Raw genomic sequence first — 22,708 nt, forward strand, 5'->3', positions numbered from 1 at the left:
TCAACCGTCTGTGTTTTAGTCATGTTGCTAACAGACAAACAGACAGACTCTGCCTATCCTTGGCGGAGTAATAAAGCTTGGCAATTTAACTGTATATGGTTAAAGGATATATCATGATCAGACTGACTGCGGGGACTAAATGGCGTTATCTTGTGTCCAAGCACAGCGATGTTTCTGTGGGAGGAGACTGAAGGTCAACACAGAGAGGCTGAACTTCACTCCATTAATAAAACTCTGCACAGTTTATCTGCTGCTACATAGTTTGATTCACACCACAGAAGATCATTTACAGGTTGAAATGAACGGACTCAGCAGCTAGGAGGTCTATTAATCAGTCTGCTAATACAGTAAGTGATTCTTACACATAACTTAATCAAAAACTTATTGTAAGAATTATCAGGAGTTTAGAATAAGCAATTAGATATTTGCATGGACTTTGAACTTGTGTGCTTAGAGAATGAGAGGAACTATAATTCTTGAGTCGGGTCTAGTTTACCTGTTCACTCACAAGTCAAGAAAATGCTCTTGACTAAAAACAAGTCATAAAGTCTGTGTAAAGTAATAAATAACTTGTATGACACCACAGAAAGCTGATCTTAACTACCCAGGAAAATTGTGATAATTAAAACCATTCACAAAATTCACATTCACCATTACATACAAATTCACCATTCACATTCTATAAAAAGTATTCATCAACCTGGAAGTATTCTCTTGTAATTTCTTTTCAATATAAAATCATGCTCAATTTATTGTTTGTTGTTGTTCATTTACCAAAAAAAAAAAAATCCCTAAACTCTTTCATGTCAAAGTGATACAGATTTCAACAAAACAATTAATCGATTAATAAGTGACAATTTTATTTTTGTTATTTTCATTAATGCTCTTTAAAGTGACTCGCTTCTTTTAACACTGGTGCAGTCAGTTGGTGGTAGAAGTCATGAATTAGTGAAATGGATCATCTGAGGTCATTTAATGTGTCAAGTGATTTTAGTAGAAAGACTCTTGTATCTGGAAGGTCCAGTCCCTAGTAAACCAGACTCCTGGCTCTAACTACACCATGAAGACAAAACGCAATCCAAGCAACTCTGCAAATGATAGAAGAAAAAAACAAAAGTCAGGGGATATTCCATGAGTGTCTTGGTCAATATCCCCAACAGTCTATTTCTTGCACAGTGTCACAGCCACAAGTAATTGTGGGTCATCTTGTTCTTTGAATGGATTCCTTCTTGGCCTTTGTATGGGGAGATTATATGTGTGGCCCAGCTGTGACTGGTTTGGGAGCCTCTCTTCAAACTCAGCTGCTACTCATCTCAGCTGGTGAGTCTGAAGCAGAAGATCTGCACTCCAGCCCTTGATCTCCCCGCCTCCTGACACTTCAGATTGGTCCACCACCAAGACTCCTCCTACCAGAAGACTCCCGCAATTACCACACACCAGTATATCTGCAACCAAGACTCTCAGTCATGGCGGCTGGTACTTGTGAGTAGTCCTGGTGTCTCTGAAAGTTGTGTATCGTGTGTCATCCGTCGGTTCTTAAGTCACTGAAGGGTGACTACGAACAATTTCAAGTTTCTGTTGGTGGCTGCTAATTCGGCGTGGAGCCTCCAGACTCAGTGGAGACTGAGGCCCCAGTTAGCAGTCTGCCAACTTAGTGAAGAAGCTGTTCAGTATTTAGAGTCTTTGAACTGTGTGTTCAGTATGTGTCTTCAGAGGCACCAGTTTTGTTTAGTTAGTTTTGTACACTGTATTAATTTCCTTTACTTGTGGTGGGTGTTGCTAGCGTGTTTTGGCTAAGGAGTTTAGTTACTGTGCTTGTGTTTAGATCATTTTACAAACTCTGTTAGCCTTCGTTCTCTTATATTCTGTTCTTTTATTTGGGAACATCCACCAGTCTTGTGTTCTTTATCACCTTTATGTTCAGTTAACTACTGAGCACTAAATTCCCTTTACCTGAACCAAATAACATCTGGTTATTTTGTTGCATCCAGTCAACCCTAGAGGTTGGAACATAACACACAGTCACTCAGTTTTTGAGGATGGTTTGCTCTTGCCAGATTCATTCATGCTGTCATGTCTTAATTAAAATAATGAATTTCTAAATTATGGATTACCTGTATTTCAAGGGATAGTGACTTGGAATTTTTCTTGACTTGGTAGATTACAATTATGTTAATTTGAAGTCATTTTGACAATGAGAAAGTTAACAACCAAAACACAAATGATGATTAATTTCATTACATGATTTTTAATCAGTGCTGTCAGTAGATTAGCAAAATTAACTGAATTAATCACAGTAATAGACTGTGATTAATCAGTGTTGCAATCAGTTTATATGACTGTCCTGTGGGCTATTATTGGAAGTCCCTGATATTAGTTGGCAGTCCAAATGGAATCTGAAGTGCTGACTGTAAATGTGTAACTTCTTTATTTATACGTTTGAATGTTCCGTTGACACTAGTGTTTTTCACCCAGTGCAGCACTCTATTAGCGCTCCTAGTATTTCTTCACGATCATCTTTTATTTGTTTCAGTTCAAGATGGACAAAGAGCAGTGTTGTGTGAGTTTGTCAGTCCATCCATCCAGAGGACTGATGGATGAAAAGTTCATCATCCTGGTTCAGAAGGCCCTCCCTGGTTTCCAGCTGACCATCCATGCCTCCTACCATTGTGAAGATGGAAACAGCTGGGAAGCGTTTGCTCACTACACAGCTGATGCCGGCGGGACTGTTAATGGTACGTGGTTTAGAAAATTAAGGGAAATTCAATTAGAAATATTTGAAGGCGTAGAAAAGTTTGTACTTCTACTTCACAGTGTCACAGGATACCAGTCTGGGTGGGACATACTCTGGGGTTGAAGCGATGGGTCTACTGTGGAGCCTCAGACCAGTTCCAGGCAGCAAACCAGGGCTCAGGTAGGTCAACTATAAAAATGATGCCAATCAGCACAGAATCCATTATCACTGTCAGAGCTGATTATTTCATCACCCTTCAGGTTGAGGAAGAAGAACGTCCAGACTCCCATGGAGGTCACAATTTCAGTGTACCAGGGTCACCAGACAGAGGGCTTTGTGGATCAGGTGCCGCTGGCCAGTGTGTTGGTGGAGCGTTGGTACATGGCACCTGGTGTCCACAGAATCCCAATCACAGAGGAAGGACTCACTGCGACCCTCTTCCTGCCTGCAGGTAGGACCAGAAGGGAGGTGTTCTGTGGGTGTAACTCTGAGATTCTGACCAACATTTACCAGTGACATGTAGCCTAAAGTAGAAAAAAAAAACTCATGCATCATCATTGCTATGTAAAAGGACTGTTTGTAGCGTTTTGACTTGTCTTTAGGACCTGGACCTTTCCCTGGCCTCCTGGACCTGTGGGGAGGTGCGGGGCAGTTGGTGGAATATCGTGCAGCACTGCTGGCCTCCCATGGCATCGCCTCTCTGGCCCTCGACTACCTAACATCTAAAGTCACAGTGGAAACTGGAAAAAACGTGGACAACCAGTACTTTGAGGTAAATTACCGATTTTGGTCACTTGGGAGCAGCAGATAAAAGAAGAGTCTAAAAACATACCGTTCATGCATTAACTGGTAGCTAAAAGAATAATCAGGGACCACATTAAGTCAGAACTGCAGGGTGAAAGTTTACATAGTGAAATGCTCTGAATGCCCAACAAAGTTCTGAACTGTTCAATCCAACACTAATCATGCCAGGTTGGTGATGACAGAATTTCTGGAATTTAAGTTTAAAAAGCAGTAAACAACTATGAAAGTATTAAAACAATAAAAATTTAATCCCTGTTGAAATGTAGTAGATTGTCAAACAAATGGACGTGAAATGTAAGATGATATAATAATAATAAGATGCTCTTATTGAAGATAAAGAAAAGTCAACAGTAAAAGCAAAAACCTGAAAATGCACACGATAGGGGTTCTTCAAGGTAAAGAAGTGAGATTTCACAACTTCAGTCACTTGACACTGAGTGTAAAGGTTCAAAGATTAGTTGTAATGGAAGCAGGTTGATAAAAATGTTTAGCCAGAAAAAAAAAACAAAAACATTTTAGTTTGTTTAACTATATGTATGTGACAAAGCATATGATCAGGTAAAATGGAAAAAAAAAAAAAACACAAACAGACTGGCTTTTGTGTTTCAGCCATCACATTTTGTCTTCTGTCATGTTTTCCTGCTGCAGACAGCCTATAGAGTCCTGCAGAAGCATCCTCAGGTGTGTGGCAGCAGGATCGCCATGTTGGGCCTTTCCTTCGGCGCCAGTTTCACCCTTAAAATGGCTGTGTACTCCCAGGTTATGAAGGTAAGATAACTAAGCTGAAAGTTTTGAATCATATTTTTGTAAAAGAAAGGAAGCACTTATAAAGAAAAACTTAAGACATTTTATAAAATTCATATATTCACTTTATGAGAGTTGATCAAGACATTGATCGCACAACATTGCAGTAAATATGAAGATCTGGTTAGCCCACATTAGGGTAAAGACTGGAAACAACTGGAAACAGTTTACCTGGCTTGACTTGTAGGACAATGTATGATAAATGATGACCCTTGTCTCCAGAACCAGACAGTTACTGGAGTCTTACATTCTACAGTTTCATTCACCATGTTCCCAGAGTGAACTGGAGTAAAGGCCAGTTCTTGGTTTCCACATGACCCTCATATTGAACACAGAGGGCTCCTGTGGACGTCCATTAAAGGCTTTGCTGAAAAAAAATGTTTAAGATGTACCAGCTAGTTACAGATTGGGCTTTAGAATCGTGTCTTCATTAATATTTCCAAGGTGTGCTGAGCACAGTGGGTGTACGTAACACAGGGTTTCTGGAGAAACTAGGACCTTATACTTCGTTTAGGTACTGTCAGTAGAATGCATGTACAAATTATAGCAAATCCAGAGGCAGCAACTATTTCAATTACAACTCCTTTAATGGTGGATTATAGAAGTGTGGATGATTGAGGATCTCCTCTTGCAATCTTTCCTTTATAGCATGCATTTGTTGTCCTGGCACATGTTCAGTTGGGATGCTTGAAACACAAACTTCGGGCAGAACGCAGATGTCCACAGAGTGGTCCATGCGGAACCTTGTGGAATTGTTTAATGATATTTTCACCACATCTGCTCTTGCAGACATGTGGACATGAAAAGCATGAATTGAGTTTAAAAGTGCCAGTGGCCTCTGGGTTTAAATAACTGCTTCGTGTTACGATTCTCAGGAGAGGCTCAGGCGCAGGGTATGAGAAACCACACAAGTGAGTAAAAGTGTAATGATTTTTATTTACGCCACAGTTAACGATAATACAGAACTACAAGGCTGGCAAGAGAACTACAACCGTAAGTGACAAAGTGTCACAAAGAATACCGCATCAGGCGGAATGGGGAACTAAACCCTGGTGGAGAAAGAAGACTGGAAACAGAAACAGAACAATTAACCCACGGAGGGTAAAACCCAGGCAGGAAAGCTAAATACTACACACTGAAATAACAACTTGATTATACTACCTAGGAAATGCAAACTAAGTCAACACTAAGCAGAGCAAACTATAGAAACCTTCAAATTACACTAAGCAGAGCAAAACTATACTAACCTTAGGATCCTACAAAATACACTACAAATACTAACCAAGAAATACTAATCAAGAAATACTATAAACTAGCTCATATTAAATATTCTTATTTCCAGAACAAACCCTACAAGTTCTGTTTTTACTGTTGTAGTACAACAGGCGCTCATCCGTGTCAAAGCAATTTCTAGTTGGTCAGTATCCTAAATTAGCAGCAGTTAAATGGAGTTAAACTCGTACCAGTTTACTTTGCCTCTTCAAATGTTCATTTCAATTTCAGGCTGAAAATTTAACAATTTCTTAATCTAATTTCACTGATATTTCTGCTCAATGTTATCGCTGCTCATGGTGGTTTAAGTTGATGACCTTTAACAATGACGATAATCCTTGGTGGTTCCCAAAGATAATTTGACCTATTGCCACTTGGAATTTTATTGTCAGTTCAGACAAAATCAGTTTGTTCTTCTCAGCTGGACTTCTGTAAAAGTGTGTATATTTAAAGTGTGTGTGTGTCTTCCAGCTCAGATGTGCCGTGTGTATTGGTGGGAGTCATGTGCAGCCGGTAGATGGATCTGTAGAACAAGTACTGGGTTACATGCATAAGTAAGTTGACCTACTTAAAGTTAAGATTTCTGTCAAAGTAAAAAACAAATTCATAGAAATTGAACAGAAAGAAAGATAAGGAGAAAAACAGATGTGAATTTTGAGTTACCATGGAATATCAGCATAGAACATGTTTTTTTGGCCAATCAGGAACACTGAGAAAACTCGTTTCAGTGAGCAGAACGAAACGATCTTTCGAGATTTGCTGCTGCCCATCCCCACTGACCCCTCACTCAAAGTAGATGTGAGTACCACCAACAACGTCTGTCTTATTCTTATACAGTCCATTCTATTTTCAGTTTTGTTACTGTGTTTTCATCTTTTCAGTCTCAGAAGAATCTTTTTTTTTATTGCAGTCTTGCCTTTATTTGATGATACAACAGTTTTGTCTGGTTTGTTGGTTTGTCTGTCTGTTCGCTACATTATTCCAAAATGGACTTATCGATTTGGATGAATTTTTCAGGAAAGATCTGAAATGACACAAGGACCAACTGATTAGATTTTGACAGTGATACGGCTTATAGTCCAGATCCACAGATTTGTTCAAATTTCTGTATCATTGTGAGATAGTGGCACGGCATCACTGTTACTATGACAACAAGTGAACGCTATGTCAGCTGTCTGCTGACAATCACATGATTGCGATCCTACTACCAATCGACTGCTGCGGACTTACCGGGACTTATCCATCGGAAATGATATAAGGACTGAGCAGCCTTGGCAGAGTACTGCGCTCTGAGTGCTTTTCTTGTTTACATTTGGGAAAATGTAGTGTCTAATTAACTTTTGATGGTTCTCTTTGCTGTGGCATTATGCTGTCACTTCTCATGCTTTAAATCTGAAAATGTGTCTTAACTCACGGCCAAGAACAGTTAACAGGTGGGTTGGATGATGTCCTGTCATTTATGAATTTATATTTTTTAATTTTACGGCAGTCACAATGTGTCAAAACTCCATCAATAAATAATTCCTGAGGTGATAGATGGTGGTGCAGGAAGGTGACAAAAGCTGAGGAAATGTGAAAAACTCTTTGTTTCTGCAGGTGGGACAACTCCAGTGTGCTCTGTTGCTGGTTGTAGGTGAGGACGATCAGAACTGGCCTGCTGCCGAGTCTGCAAAGGACGTGAGTTTATTGGCATGACATCCTCATGTGAATATCAAGAGGTCTGAAGTCAGGTTAAGAATCAGGACAACAAAAGTGGACTCAAATTTGACTGAAGGCTGACAGGAAATAGAATAAATGCAATGAGATATTAAAATCCAAAATGCTCAATAGTAGATAAAAACAGACCAAGCAAACACAAGGGGATATAATAAGGAATAAAGCATACTTGTGTTGTAGTAACTACTGTATTTTATTTCCACCCAAAAAACACTGAATTTTACACAAATATGCACGCTAATCTAAACAATGTGTATTTTTAGTCTTTAAGACACTCTGGCTTTCCTGGATGTGCTCCATGGTTTACCTGTAAGGCACCTATGCCTTAAGGTGCAAATCATGCTGGCATTTTTCAGGATGGATTGTAATGTGTTGCATGTGCGTCTCTTAACAGCTTGTCCAGCTGCCTAGTGTTCTTCTCAGTCATGCTGCCACCACAGCAGACCATGCCATAGAAGAGAACATTTGATACCACTGAATGGTAGAGCATATGTAGCATTTCACTGAATAAATACATTGACAAATTGTATGTCTGAGAACAGCTGGATCTGCCCCCCTCTGTAATAGTGCATCTGTGTTCATGGACCAGTCCAGTTTTGTTTTTTTTTTTGTTTAGGTACAAACCTATAAAGTATTTATAGCACCACGACAATGTTATGTTGACTGGCTGGAGTGTAAGGCAGCATGGAGGAGGTGATGGGGGAGAGCGTGAGGCTGATTGGCAGAGGCAAGGGGAGGGGGGTGGGTGTGGCAGTCCTGAGGATGTGATGGGAGCACTGACCGCTGTGTCGTACCTGTTGTAAAACTGATTAAACAGAGTGCAGTGATAGTCTCGATATGATCGAGCAATTATCGTATTCCATTGTAACCTTGGTTCTCTGAGTGATAAGACTATCTCTCCAGCTTTTTGGCAGCTCTGAGATAGGTTATGATCAAGCAACGAGTGATTCCATGCTGGTGTGTCACAAAGAAGTATCCACATACCTGACTAGCAGGGGGATCACATTCCCTGTACATATGAAATACAGTATGCAACGGCATGGAAAAATAGTCGCATCACTTAGACAACCAAGGTTGCAATGTAACCAAACATTGTCTTCCAAGAAGAAAACGTGACTATATAAGATCTCAGACAAAATATAGTATTAAAATCCTTTAGCAAAACTTTATGTTTATATGGGGGGGCTATAAGTTGCAGGAACCAATGGGAATGATATTTGGGTTTCATTGAATTCAAGAGGTCATGAGTCACATCATCAATTCCCATAGTTCTCCAAGTTTTCTGGCATGCAATTACCAACTTCACAACATTAAGAGAATATTTTCCAGGTGAAGGACAAGGCTGGATTTATTTCTAGAATATGTAATTTCAGAGGTGCACATAAAATAAACACATCATGAAATTGTGTGATCAACATGAGATGAGGATTTTGTAGTGTAATATTTTTTTGGGTATGATGTACTAAAAATAAGAGATGATATCATTATGGCAAATGCTATTAGACTGAAGACCAGAAGTAAAACATATGTACTCAAAACATAATGGTGTAAACTTTAGGTATTGTAACTTTTAACATATACTGGAATAATATGTATGAAATCTATCACAAGTCAATAAGGGAAACATGTAGAGCAAAAATCTGAACATGTCTGAGCATGTTCTCTGTAAAAGATGACCTAGTAACTTCTTCTGTGAAGTGAGATCTAGGGTGAAATATGACAACCTGACGTCATGATCTGACCAACAGATTTAGAAAACTATAGTGTCAAAACGGTCACTCCTATCATACGCTTTATATCCATCCATTATCTATACACTGCTTAATCCTCATTAGGGTCACGGGGGGGGCTGGAGTTGGAGTTGGAGTTGGAGTTGGAGCCTATCCCAGCTGACTCAGGCGAAGGCAGGGGACACCCTAGACAGGTCGCCAGTCTGTCGCAGCGCTACACATAGAGACAAACAATCACTCTCACATTCACACCTACGGGCAATTTAGAATGATCAATTAACCTCAGCATATTTTTGGACTGTGGGAGGAAGCCGGAATACCCGGAGAGAACCCACGCATGCACAGGGTGAACATGCAAACTCCATGCAGAAAGATCCCGGGAAAGCCGGGACTCGAACCAGAGATCTTCTCCCTGCAAGGCGAAAGTGCTAACCACTACACCACTGTGCAGCCCATATTATACGCTTTATAGGCATGAAAAAATGACCAACGCTCACAGCATAAATAACGGTGCACAGCTCAGTATCTTCAGTTCTTCTTGGGGTGTTATCACTGCTAAGAATTACTCCTGGATTTTTGTCGACAAATAAATCCTGCTGCTCTATGAATGCAGACTTCTCTTGGTGATTTTTTTTTTTTTTTTTTTTGGAAGATCTGAACACGGTCAAGTCATGGACTCTGGCCTTGATTTGTAACTTAGTTTACACTTCATCAATTTCAACTATCTGTTTTCCAGATGAAGGAGATGATGGAGCGAGCAGGGAACAGCCACCTGCTGACCATCCTGTCGTACCCCAAAACAGGCCACCAGATTGAACCACCATACACACCCCATGTCAGGGCTGGGATCTTCAGAACAGTGGACACACGCCAGAAGGGTAAGTTCATTTTCAGACTAAACTGCTGTACCAACTCGCAGAAATTCTGTGGTTGCTTGCAGATTAATGCACCAGAATCCGGAACTTGACTTCTGATGGCTGTTTGTTGTGTTTACAGTGATGGCTCTGTGGGGTGGACAGACGGTGGAACATTCCCATGCTCAGGAAGATGCCTGGAAGAAAATACTGGTCTTTCTGAGGGAGAATCTGTATGATGGCACAGACACTGGTGCAACCACTAGTAACTAAGATGACTGTGCATGATTGTAGAAATGCAAAGTGAAATATAAATTCCAGTTGTTCTTCCCTAAAGATGATTCCACTGGCTGCTTCTTCATGGCAACAGCTGACATGTTTCTGGAGGCCTATCTGCCATATAATAGTTAAATTATTGAAGAGAGTTGAGTGTGAGACTCTGTGAGGAAATCATTTCAATATTAACGCAGAGAAAAACGATGAAACCTGCAGAGTTCCTGCTGATCTCCCTCTGCAGGCTGCAGCCTCATTTTACATTATGATTTCTCGTGATGAACATCAAAAACACACATGTAGCTCTTGTTCCATTTAAGCTTTATGTACTTTGCTTGGACAAAAGTGTCTGCCATATGAATGTAATGCAATTTTTTGATTCAACTGTTTGTCAGAAATTGTCAATGGAGTCCAAAGTGACGTCTTGATAACCTGAAAGATTTTCATTTGCAGTGATGCAGAGAATGGCAGCAAGTCCTGGCATTGCAGGAAGTGACACCAGAGAACAGATGGAGCTTTTCACTGAAATGATTTGAATGATCATCAAATTATAGATTCATTTTCTGTAAACCAATCCAATCAGTCATGATGTGTTCAGAAAATCAACCATTTTTTGTTCTGCATTCGGTCATACAGTACAGTCAATTCATTGCTAAAATACAAGAGTAATGATCAAGTGTGTGTGTGAATATGCTAAAACCACTCTGTTTTTATCAGTCAGTGATTATATATTAGCACTGCAAGTCTCATCAGAGTCCCAGTTATGGTTTCAAATTTTTGACCTGTAAAAGTTACAGATTCTACAGTTTCTAGAATTTCATTTAGCAGATGCTTTTATCCAAAGCGATGTAGGATTCTGACCTGTAAAGGACCAGATTGATGGTTCTGCATGTTAAATGGTAAATGGTCCACACTTATATGGCACCTTTTACATTGAGCTCATTTAGACAAAGCGCTTTACAAAGTGTTTCTCATTCAAACACACACTCACACAAATGGTGGCAGAGCTGCTGTGCAAGGTGCTCACCTAACTTTGGGTAGAAACTTAATGTTCAGGGTCTTGCCCAGGGATACTTTGGCACATGAAGGGGCTGGAGATGAAACTGCCAACCTTGTTATTTGACAACCTGCTCTACCACCTGAGCCATGGCCGCCCTCATCCATGTTTAAACACGTTATAAAACGCGTTAAGGCATTAATTAACGCAGACAATTCTTTTATTGTACGTTAACGCAATTTTTAATAATTATTATTGTGAAAGTCCATTGCTCACTGGCTCGCAGGAGGGCTGGATGTTGATCAGTACTTGGGATGGATGTCATGTCTCACCCAGACTAACAGTAGAGGGAGAATTTAGCAGACTTTTTCGAAATAGTTCATATAACACGTTTAACCTTGGCGACTTTAGAATTTCATAGGAAATTTCATCAATTCAAGTAGCTTTTTTCAATTTGCATCTATTACATTTTGTACCTCTTCTAAAGAAAAATTTGCATTCAAAAATATATTACAGTTATCAACTTTCATTTGACATTCCAATGATTCTTTATGAGTTTGCAAATAATCAATATGCAGAGAAAGACCTCTATTAAAACTACGTTTCACTGTGCGTAACCTCCTGTCACATTTGATTTGCTTTTCCTTAAATTCCACATTTAATCTTTCCCTCAAAATTTTGTTCTTACATCTCAGAAAAAGTTTTTCTGCTATTCTTCGGATATCCCATAAAGCCTGCAAGTCATGATTCATGAGTCATTGAATTTTGGAAGTTTTTATGGCTGTTAGATTTCTTAACACTCATATTTAACACTCTATATACATAGCCACAGAATCTAGCATTCAAATCCTTTTGATTGTTCTTCATGTTTCCCAGTTGTTCTGTAATATCTTGTAATACAGTGTTGCAGTGGCTAGAGGACAAAAATAAATCAGGAAATGGCCGTTGTACTATAGTTTTCCTAGTATACGGTAAATGCAGCTTTTGTTTAAAAATGTGAGGTCTGACTTGAATCTGTAACAACATTAGAGAATGGTCAGGTAATTTACATCTATCACCCAACAGAGAGAAGCCTTCATCTCCTATTCTCTCCATTAGCTCTTTTGGGTAAAAACCCAGAACTGGACACAATTGCTTAAACCTTCACGTAGAGCAATAATACAGTCTACTACAGCTTTCCCTTTAATAGAAACTGAGATGAAGTTGTCCTTGCCCAAAAATATTCTACCATTGAGCACATAGCATTTAACATCTCTCAAAAATTCAATTAACATTCATCACTTATACTGTCATACAGATTACCAATACGACTGTTGAAATCCCCACACAAATAAACAGCATCCACATCTGATCTTGACTTTTACAAGGATATAGAAGAAGGTGTCTGTGTTTGAAAATCAAATATACATTAGGCTGAAAAAGAAAAGAGTGAAAAAAAGACTTTTGATTTGGAAAATTGACTTTGTGGAAATATGAACATACAACTCAAACTATGGAATATTTTAAAGAGCCATATTGAACAGACTGGTTCCCATGTAAGACATGAAAGCATTCGTTAATGCAGGTCTTCAGATCAGGATGAGGAGTGAAAGCCTTGACCAGAGCTCCAAGAATGCCCAGAGAAAAATCACTCACAGCTTCCTTTGGAACAGCTGCACCTGCTCGAATCCGTTCTGTCAACCAATTTGCAATGGCATTGATGTCATGCCTCTCTGACCCAGTGGGACACCGGAGCAGTTGTGTGCTGTCAGAACACCTTGATACAAAAAGATATGGCCAGATGTGCCATTTGGTCTCACGAGTTTTCTCACTATAGAGCCAGTTGCATCAAAGCACAATGTTGGGTGAGATGTCCTGGACAATGTCTTGTATACATGCAGCTGAATGTGACTCCAGTAGTGACAGAAAAACTTATCCAGTCCAATATCTCTAATGCTACCACTGTGAGGTGCACTATATTTTAGTAATTGCAAAGATACAATAGGATCTTTGTCCCCTAATTCCAGTTCTTCTCCCTCTTGTTTGGCTTTCCCCAGGGTGGCCAAATTAGGTAGGTGCCTCAGGATCTCCAACATCCTTTAGATCTGCTGCCTTTACTGACCTCCATACTACTGGATCCATCCTGCCCTCACCGCTCTTTTGCAATCTACTCACACAGGTTTCCAGACATGAACTGCTTGGAACGTCCAAAATATCTGTATTTTTGATGTAACATTGGAGCATCACTTGGCTATTAATTGCTGGCTCTCTGTCACGTGTCATTTCAAAATGGTCATGACACTCCTTACAGTAGCCTCTAATCTCTATGTAATTATTGGTGACAGTTGGATAGACCTCGGCTCTTTGGAACACAAATGTGCCTGAGTTTTTTTAAATCTTCTTCCAAATCAGATAATTTATGACATGAGTCCAAGAGCCAGGCTTCAAAACTGTGTATTCCCTTTTCTGAGAAGGAGAAAACTTGTCCTTGTATTCACCTTTTTTAGGAATGGATTTAACCCATTCCTCAAAAGGCGCTTTAAGCTGAAAAGCCTGACAGTCTTTTTGTCCAGGAGAAATGCAACCTGAGTCTAACTCCATGTCAACAGTACTTTCACGATCACTTTCCTGATCACTGAATTCCAAAGCTGACCAGATGTTGTGTCTGTTCAACTTCACAAAAGTGTACAGGGCCTTTGCAAACATCTTGCTTTCTAGCTGCTGACTCAGCTCTGTCCAGGCAGTAGCAGCTGGAGTGGCTACTTTGCCATTTTCGACTACGGCCTCTTTTGAAGAGCAGTACTTCTTGATAATGAAGCGATAGTTTTTGTCGGGTTTATCAATAACTACAAAACACGCAAAGCTTTCTATATGAAAGCTTGGATTCTTCACATTAAAATTTGTTATAATCTGTTGAAACATTTGATTCACTCATATCCAGAAAAAAGTGAGAGGAGCAGGTTAGAAATTCATAATGTAATGCCAAAATGTTCAAAAAGATGCCCCAAGCTCATTCAGTTAGAGTAAAGAGGGGGATGCATTATTCGACAGAGCAGATTTTGGATCTACCGAGATTTGCATTCCCTATTTTTTGGGCCAAGATGACTTCTACATGTGTGTAATTCACATGGTTTAGTTAAAAGACAACTACCTCTAATGTGGTCTGCAACATTTAATCTAAAAAATGCCCACAATAGCAATTAAGAGGGGGATGCATTATCGACAGGACACATTTTGAAGCTGCCAAAACTTGCATCCCCTGTTTTTGGGCCAAGATGATGTAACCCTTAAATACTAGTCGACTCACCCGTCTCCAGGGCTGTGGGTGAGGTGGGTTATAATTATCTTGTGTTTTTATGCTCATATCTTTTGCTGTCTTCCATGCTAAACATCACTGGCATGGCAGGACATTTTTCTGCAGGTTTTATTCACCTCTCAGCACAACAGACACACCGCGCTCTCACCGACTCTCCCGCGGTACCTCAATTAAATCGGCTGAACCAAAAACAATAATGATGCGGAACCAACATCTGGGACACCGAGCAGGGCAATAAGCAAACACAAAACAACAAAATATATGACCAAATAATCAACGAAATAAGATCCAAGGCAAAACATAAATACACCAAAATAATAAACATGCAAAAGTGCAAATGCAAATGAACACAATCATACACAAATCCAATGCTACAATGACTTCTACATGTATGTAATTCACATGGTTTGGTTAAAAGACACCTACTTCTAAAACAGACTGTTTGAAGTGAATGTAGGGGTCTATGTTGTACCTGTATCGGGACGCAGACGGATTATATAGCAGACAACTTAAAATATACATAAATATAACGTTACTAATCTGGTCAGACTTATCTTTTTTTTTCATGAAACGTAGTATTATATATAGTGGGTGGCATGAATCTGGACGGAGTGAATTAGATGAGTGTTGTGGCAAGAGCGTTTCAGTTGCTACTTTTGCTAGTTAACAATTAACTAACGATGGACCCTCAATTGTATGAAGAGATTTTGTTGCACAAAACTCACGTCAAATAGAAAGATGGATTGACAAGACCACAAAAGTCAGGACTTGGCAGAAAAGCTGCAAAATATCTTGTTGAAGGCTTTAGTGTTTTCTGACGAGGTTCTGTTTTAGGATTGTATCGCTCTACAAGGCAGATAGAACAATGAAATGGCTTTGAAATGACTCACAGCTCTAAAAACTCTTATTTTCTCCTCTTACTATCAGCCCACAGCTCTGGTGAATCTTTTAACGCTGATGACATTTTCCTAGAGAACTGACTGGTCAGTAGGAGGAGCTTTTATACACTTATCTGGAACACAACCTGCTCCTGGACACATTCAGCATAAGTCACCATGGAGATGTACCCCAATAACAACTGAACCACCGTCGTAGCCCTGAAACCCAGAGTTAAACCTGAAGTTACCTCAGTAACCTCACATCCTGCTTCTTCATACAGACCTCTTGAGTACAACACATCACACCTGACAGCATCCACAGGCTGAGTGAGGAGTTTCAGTGGATCTATGCTGCCATCTTGTGTCCAGGCAGAGTAACGACAGATGCTGCTGCTGCTGTGGGAGGAGAGTGAAGCTTCACTTAGTGAGGCTTAACTTGAGATGTTTAAGAAGCTCAGCACTCAGTCAGTATTTTTATACTTCAATAAAACCACGGAGTGAACCACCATGGTGTGAAGGACACTGGCTGTTTTTAAGTTGATCTTCAAACCCTTGAAAATTGTTATTTCTCTCTTATGTTTGCAGTGTGCTCAGTTATTGATGGAAAGCAAAGTTGTGACTTCCTGTGAGGACATGGGGGAGGAAGGGAGGAACAAACTAGATTAAATGGACTACAAGTCTGGTGACCTTGTATCATGTAATCAAACACATTTAGACAGCAGTATGTCTGTATGATGAATAATGCTCCAAAAGGACTATGATGTCAAGCTGTCTGCTGAAAGTGTAGACAAACTTGCTATTTAACATCTGCTGTGGCTGTAGTCAACAGGATGGAAGGCTTAAGGCTGTACCTGTGATTGTGACTGGCTGGTTATAGTACATGCTGTGATGATCCCTGAGGTCCGGTGAGGGTGGCTCTAGTTTTCTTTTGGTTTTGCTAGTGGCTGATTAGTGTAGTCAGGAGCACCTGTGGGCCCCAGTGTGTTCCCAGGTTACTAAGAGCTGACTGAATTTATATTTAGCTGCACAGTGGCTTGGTGGTTAGCACTGTCGCCTTGCAGCTAGAAGATCCCCAGTTCTTGTCCCCGCCTTCCTGGGATCTTTCTGCATGGAGTTTATATGTTCTCCCTGTGCATGTGTGGGTTTTCTCCGGGTTCTCTGGCTTCCTCCCACAGTCCAAAAACATGCTGAGGCTAACTGGTGACTCTAAATTGTCCATAAGTGTGAATATGAGTGTGATTGCTCGTCTGCCTGTATAACCCTGTGATAGACTGTCCAGGGTGTCCCCTGCCTTCACCCCAAGTCAGCTGGGATAGACTCCAGTTCCCGGCGACCCTAATGAAGATTAAGCGGTGTATAGATAATGGATGGATGGATTTGTAATCATTCTCTCTGCTTCCCTCCACATGTAACACACACTCCGGTTTGGTTATGGTGTAGTTTTCCCCTTCAGGTCTTGGTTTGCATTTACAACACTTGCACAGACATGATTCATGCATCACACACACACCACTGACCCTACTGATTTTCAGAAGCACTTACTATTTTGGATTTAATTCAAATTAATAAAACAATCTTTAATTACTCAGTGTTGTCAGCATGTTCATTTATTTGAGATAGAAGACAAATTACTTCTCTCCAATCAAGATGTTTATTCTGTTGACAGAATCTCAAACTTGTACAAGGACATTCCTCTTTGGAAAATCACAGTCAGCAAGCTGTTAATCTGTAACCAGCCTTTCAGAAATGGATGATTCCTTGCTGTTACACAAAAGTTTTATATTAAAAGGTAAAACAGTTGGAGGGAAGCCATGGTTTAAACTCAGCTCTCTTTGTTGGTGCACAGACATGTCCATGTCTCTTAGCACACGGTCCATCCAATCCAAGGATCCAATCCAGCGCCCTGAAAAAGAAACATTTTCTACATTCTACCTGTCCCTCCTCCATCTCATCCCCACCGTATTTTTCCACTGGGCATGCAGCTTGCATGCTGTCTCCAACTGCCCACAAATTTGTGACGTTATTATGTATTGAAGAGAGAATGTGGTGTGCTGACTGGGTGAAAATGTGTGGTGCACTCGTACTTTGGAAAGCTTCTGGCTTGATCTGGCTGTTGAGCATGTTTGTGTTTTGAGGTAGAAGACAAACTACTTCTTTCCAATTAAGCTGTTTATGGTCCTTAAACCAGGTACTGGTTATTTGACACGACAAGCATGTCACAATTCCTCTCAATTCATGTAAGCTGACATGACCTTCTCACTGCATGCGAGGATCCATGGCACTCCGAAAGCATGCAGAGAACATGAAGCAAGATGCTTTTATGGAGCCTTGATACAGAGGAAATATGCACGTGGACCAAATTGTTGGTACCTCTCGGTTAATGAACGAAAAACCCACAATGGTCACAGAAATAATTTGAATCTGACAAAAATAATAAATACAAATTCTATGAAAATTAACCAGTGAAAATCAGACATAGCTTTTGAACCATGGTTTAACAGAATTATTTAAAAAAAAATAAACTCTTGAAACAAGCCTGGACAAAAATGATGGTACCCTTAATATTTTGTTGCACAACCTTTTGAGGCAATCACTGCAATCAAATGATTTCTATAACTGTCAATGAGACTTCTGCACCTCTCAGCAGGTATTCTGGTCCACTCCTCATGAGCAGACTGCTCCAGTTGTCTCAGGTTTGAAGGGTTCCTTCTCCAGATGCCATGTTTCAGCTCCTTCCACAGATGTTAAATAGGATTTAGACCAGGGCTCATAGAGGCCACTTCACAATAGTCCAATGTTTTCCTCTTAGCCATTCTTGGGTGTTTTTAGTTGTGTGTTTTGGGTCATTATTCTGTTGCAAGACCCATGACCTGCAACTGAGACCAAGCTTTCTGACACTGGGCAGCACATTTCTCTCTAGAATACCTTGATAGTCATGAGATTTCATTGTACCCTGCACAGATTCAAGACACCCTGTTTCAGATGCAGCAAAGCAGCCCCAGAACATAACAGAGCCTCCTCCATGTTCCACAGTAGGGACAGTGTTCTTTTCTTGATATGCTTCATTTTTGAGTCTGTGAACATAGAGCTGATGTGCCAAAAAGTTCCAGTTTTGTCTCATCTGTCCATAGGACATTCTCCCAGAAGCTTTGTGGCTTGTCAACATGCAGTTTGGCAAATTCCAGTCTGGCTTTTTTATGATTTGTTTTCAACAATGGTGTCCTCCTTGGTCATCTCCCATGAAGTCCACTTTGGCTCAAACACTGACGGATGGTGTGATCTGACACTGATGTACCTTGACCTTGGAGTTCACCTTTAATGTCTTTAGAGGTTGTTCTGGGCTCTTTTGTTACCATTCATATTATCTGTCTCTTCCATTTGTCATCAATTTTCCTCCTGCAGCCACGTCCAGGGAGGTTGGCTACAGTCCCATGGATCTTAAATTTCTGAATAATATGTGCAACTGTAGTCACAGGAACATCAAGCTGCTTGGAGATGATCTTATAGCCTTTACCTTTAACATGCTTGTCTATAATTTTCTTTCTAATCTCCTGAGACAACTCTCTCCTTGATTTCCTTTGGTCCATGTTTAGTGTGGTACACACCATGTCACCAAACAGCACAGTGACTACTTGTAACCTATAAATAGGCCGACTGACTGATTACAAGTTTGTAGACACCTGTGATGCTAATTAGAGGACACACCTTGATTGAACATGTCCCTATGGTCACATTATTTTCAGTCTTTTCTAGGGGTACCATCATTTTTGTCCAGGCCTGTTTCATGATTTTATTTTTTAAAATAATTCTGTTGAACCACGGTTCAAAAGCAATGTCTGATTTTCATTGGTTAATTTTCATAGAGTTTTTATTTATTATTACTTTTGTCAGATTCAAATGATTTCTGTGACCATTGTGGGTTTTTCTTTCATTAACCGAGGGGTACCAACAATTTTGTCCACGTGTGTATACTATGCGAGATATGAGACTATGCGTGGCGTCAGGCGTGACGCATTTCCTTTGAATTCCTGCAAGCATGCATGTCCTTCACATTTGGATGCAGGGGATTAGCAGTATGCTGAATGTGCACAGATGAACATCTAGCAAAGCACTGTTATAGTGACTTGATACAAAGGGAATATACCACGTGAGATATGAGACTGAATGACTTCAAGCTTGATGCATATCCTTTTAATCTGTGCAAGCATGCAACCTTCATGAACTAACACAAAGCTCTGGCCCAATTATATGTAGTCATCACAATTTATGTATTATTTGAATTTTCATGGAATTTGAGCAATACTGATGGCATTCAGGCAATGGGAAATGTTCACAGCGGCGTGCACAGATAGACACCAGGTGCTGCTAGAGCACCTGCCCTTTGCCCTCAGTATCAAGCAGGTGCCCTCCGTGTCTCAACTTCTTTTTTTTTAGTTTAAACATTAAACACACAGACGCACACGACCCGTGCCGTGCCGTGCCATGCCGTGACTTGCCCCGCCACATCTCGTAACGTGAACATGGGTTAGAGATAATCAGTGTTGTTCACTTCACCTGTCAGTGGTCAGAATGTTGTGCCTGATCAGTGTGTATTTGTATATAAAAAGCACAAATGTGTGAGCTGTCCACATAGTTTTATATGATGAATTTTAAATGTTTTCAGTCTGATTGAAAGGAAATACAGAAAGAAGCTGCAGCTTTTGTGGAAGAGGCCTGTTTCCAACTTTGATTTCATGACAGCAGTAAAATTTGATGTTTATTTTTATTCCGTTGCCTAGCAACAGCTCCACCCACAATCGCCACAGGTCAGGCAGAGGACCACAAAAAGAACCCTAGAACGGCCTCTGTTCAGCCGTTCTGCTTCAACCTCGATAATGTGCTTCCTTGGGTCACCAGTGACACACCAACCGAGTTTCAGGGAAATCGAATGAACGGTTGTTGAAATGTGCAAAGAAAATTCTAACAAAAACACAAGTGATTTGATTGTAGGAGCTTCAGTAGAAATGAAGAGGACTTCTCTTGTAGGTTCTTGAAGATGTTTCACCTTCATCCAAGAGGCTTCTTCAGTTCTAACTGACTAATGGGGAGCTATAGAACTGATTGTTGTCTTTGTTGGTGGACCACCCGGCTTCACAACAATGTGAAGGCATGTGGCATGTGAGTCCTGGTTGTTAATGGGCCATTAGTCATGTGAGCTGGAGTGACTAAATTTTGTTATTCCTGGATGAAGGTGAAATGTCTTCAAGAACCTACAAGAGAAGTCTAGTTCATTTCTACTGAAGCTCCTACAATAACCGTGACCTGGATGACTGAGAATCTACACAGACAAACTGATTGGATGTGTGCAGTAACATTGGATCTTTATTTGTGATTCAATTGCCTAGCAACAGTAGCAAAGAAAATCCCAAAGAAAACACATGTTAAAGTTCCATACAGAACAAAGAGGAGTCTAGAATGTTAGTGTGACACCACAGTTGATGTCAGAAAGTGTTTAAATAGGGCACAACGGAAAGGTAGAAATCACTCGAGAGCCAGCAGAGAAACTAGTATCACCGGATAGCGATCAGCAGTCGACAAACAAACTACGAGCAAGCACCATGTCTTACAGACATAACTCAAGCAGACGCCAAGGAGGTTTTAATGGCCCTCCTCAACATCAGAATGGACCTTCTGACTTCACCGGGATGCAGCAATCCCTGGACGCCTCCATCCGTCGGATTAAAGAGCTGCTCAGTGAAAAGCGGCGATTCGTTCAGCAGGCTGAGGCCGACAGCTACCGGATCAGCCAGCTAGAGTTCCTTCTGGAAAAAAGTCAGAAGAGATGTCAAGAGCTGGAGACAGATAAAGTCCAGAACAACAACCAGCTGCTGAAGGAGGACGACTCTTCCAGCAGCGAGTCCATGAGATAAAGCAGAAAGACGAGGAGATCCTCAGACTGTCTGAGCTGCTGAAGGAGAATGGAAAAGTCCAGACAGAAGACATGGAAGCTGTGACTGAAACGCTGAGACAGCAGAATGAAAAGCTTCAGGAGGAAAATGAAGTGCTGAAGAAAGAGAAGCTCAGTCTGGAGCTGCACATAAAGAGCATGCACACTAACAAAATGCTCACAGAGACGAGACTCAGAGAGCAAAACAAAAAACTGGAGAAGCAGAACGTAAAGCTGCAGACAGCAAATAAAGAGCTGCAGGACACCAACAAGAAGCTGGCTCTGAGCGAAACTGTGATTGAACACAGACTAACCCTACTGAGAGAGGAGAAGCAGCACCAGGAACTGCAGAAAGACAATCAGCTCAGCATCCTCCAGAAGCAAAAAGAGGAGATGGAAGTAAAAAATACAGTGATGAAGGAGAACATGGATCAGGCATTAGCAAAACTGAGAGAGGAGCAGCAGCTGCAAGACCAAAAGAAAGTCCAAGAAATTCAGAGGCTGAACCACGTCAACAACTCTCTGTCTGTGATGGTCTCCACCATCCAAGATCAGATGCTGCTTCAGGAGACCCAACATCAACAGAGAGAGGAAGAGTGGAAGAATCAGCTGAACCATCTAGAGAAGCTCAGAGAGGAGATGGAATCTGAAAAGCGTGACTTGGAGGAAGCAATTAAACAGTGTCTTGAGAAAGAGGAAGAAAACACCAAAGAAGAAGGAAAAAAACCCTTTGGTGCCATTTTTTCCAAAAGAAAAAACATGAGTTGAAGATGAAGGAGCCACTGGATGTTGTCTAGCTTCATCTGCCTTCTCCTTCTCCTCACCCTTCTTTCCTCCATCCTCCCTCCCTCTCTCTCCCCTTCACCACTCTCAGTGAGCACTCCTTAAAGGGGTGAGAATAAAAAAATTAAATAAAAAACCAAAAAAAACATATAATGTCTGCATGCGTGAATGACGTTACATCCTTGAAGAATGTTGCATTTCAGGGTTTTCCGGTCTTGAAAATTTCTCAAAATGAACTGAATTGAAATTATTTTTTTAAGTGATTCAGCTTGTAAGTGACCAAATGATCAATCTGAGGTGAGTTTTTCACATTTTATTCCTTTTATGAAGCTCAACAGGTTGAAATCTCAGACTTTTTTTAAATTACTTTTAATACTGTGTTTAGTGTAGCAGCTGTATTTTATGTTGTTGTTTCCTTCTAAAGGACATTTTCTTGTGTTCATCCTCTGACTTGAGCTTTTCAGTAACCTTTACACAGAGTACTTTGTGAAGCTCTACTGTTTTGATGATATAGTTGTATGAAGGTTTCTTCTAAATACAGGTGTCTTTATATTACGATCACTGAGACACATTCACTGAACTCAGATGATCTTAATTTCACTGACTATGTGACTTTTAGCATCAACTGGCTGCACCTGAGTT

At 40.5% G+C, this 22,708-nt stretch overlaps 2 protein-coding genes across 3 annotated transcripts; both read left to right on the forward strand.

Annotated features, from left to right (window-relative positions):
* Positions 1-1,395: 1,395 nt before the first annotated feature.
* On the forward strand, positions 1,396-10,849 carry LOC111568212 (peroxisomal succinyl-coenzyme A thioesterase-like). Of its 2 annotated transcripts, XM_023269738.3 has the most exons (11): positions 1,396-1,482; positions 2,534-2,735; positions 2,815-2,914; positions 2,995-3,185; positions 3,337-3,506; positions 4,187-4,306; positions 6,086-6,168; positions 6,319-6,412; positions 7,211-7,291; positions 9,797-9,938; positions 10,057-10,849. In XM_023269738.3, exons 2-11 carry the CDS (start codon positions 2,540-2,542, stop codon positions 10,185-10,187), a joined length of 1,308 nt encoding a protein of 435 aa, XP_023125506.2. In that variant the 5' UTR covers positions 1,396-1,482; positions 2,534-2,539; the 3' UTR covers positions 10,188-10,849. The 2 variants fall into 2 exon arrangements, with proteins under 2 accessions (XP_023125506.2, XP_023125507.2); XM_023269739.3 differs by lacking the exons at positions 6,086-6,168; positions 6,319-6,412.
* Positions 10,850-21,337: 10,488 nt separating this feature from the next.
* Positions 21,338-22,051, forward strand: LOC129347875 (trichohyalin-like). The gene has a single exon (XM_055006431.1). It carries the CDS (start codon positions 21,338-21,340, stop codon positions 22,049-22,051), a length of 714 nt encoding a protein of 237 aa, XP_054862406.1.
* Positions 22,052-22,708: the final 657 nt, after the last annotated feature.

Source organism: Amphiprion ocellaris, chromosome 3 (assembly GCF_022539595.1).
Source record: "Amphiprion ocellaris isolate individual 3 ecotype Okinawa chromosome 3, ASM2253959v1, whole genome shotgun sequence".
In the NCBI taxonomy this organism is placed as follows: domain Eukaryota; kingdom Metazoa; phylum Chordata; class Actinopteri; family Pomacentridae; genus Amphiprion; species Amphiprion ocellaris.

Bases quoted from the DNA above. Each gene is read 5' to 3' on its own strand.
- LOC129347875 (XM_055006431.1), top strand. From the start codon at position 21,338: ATGGAAGCTGTGACTGAAACGCTGAGACAGCAGAATGAAAAGCTTCAG.
- LOC111568212 (XM_023269738.3), top strand. From the start codon at position 2,540: ATGGACAAAGAGCAGTGTTGTGTGAGTTTGTCAGTCCATCCATCCAGA. The intron at 4,307-6,085 runs GTAAGATAACTA...TGTGTCTTCCAG, and splicing joins TGTACTCCCAGGTTATGAAG to CTCAGATGTGCCGTGTGTAT. The intron at 9,939-10,056 runs GTAAGTTCATTT...TTGTGTTTACAG, and splicing joins AGTGGACACACGCCAGAAGG to TGATGGCTCTGTGGGGTGGA.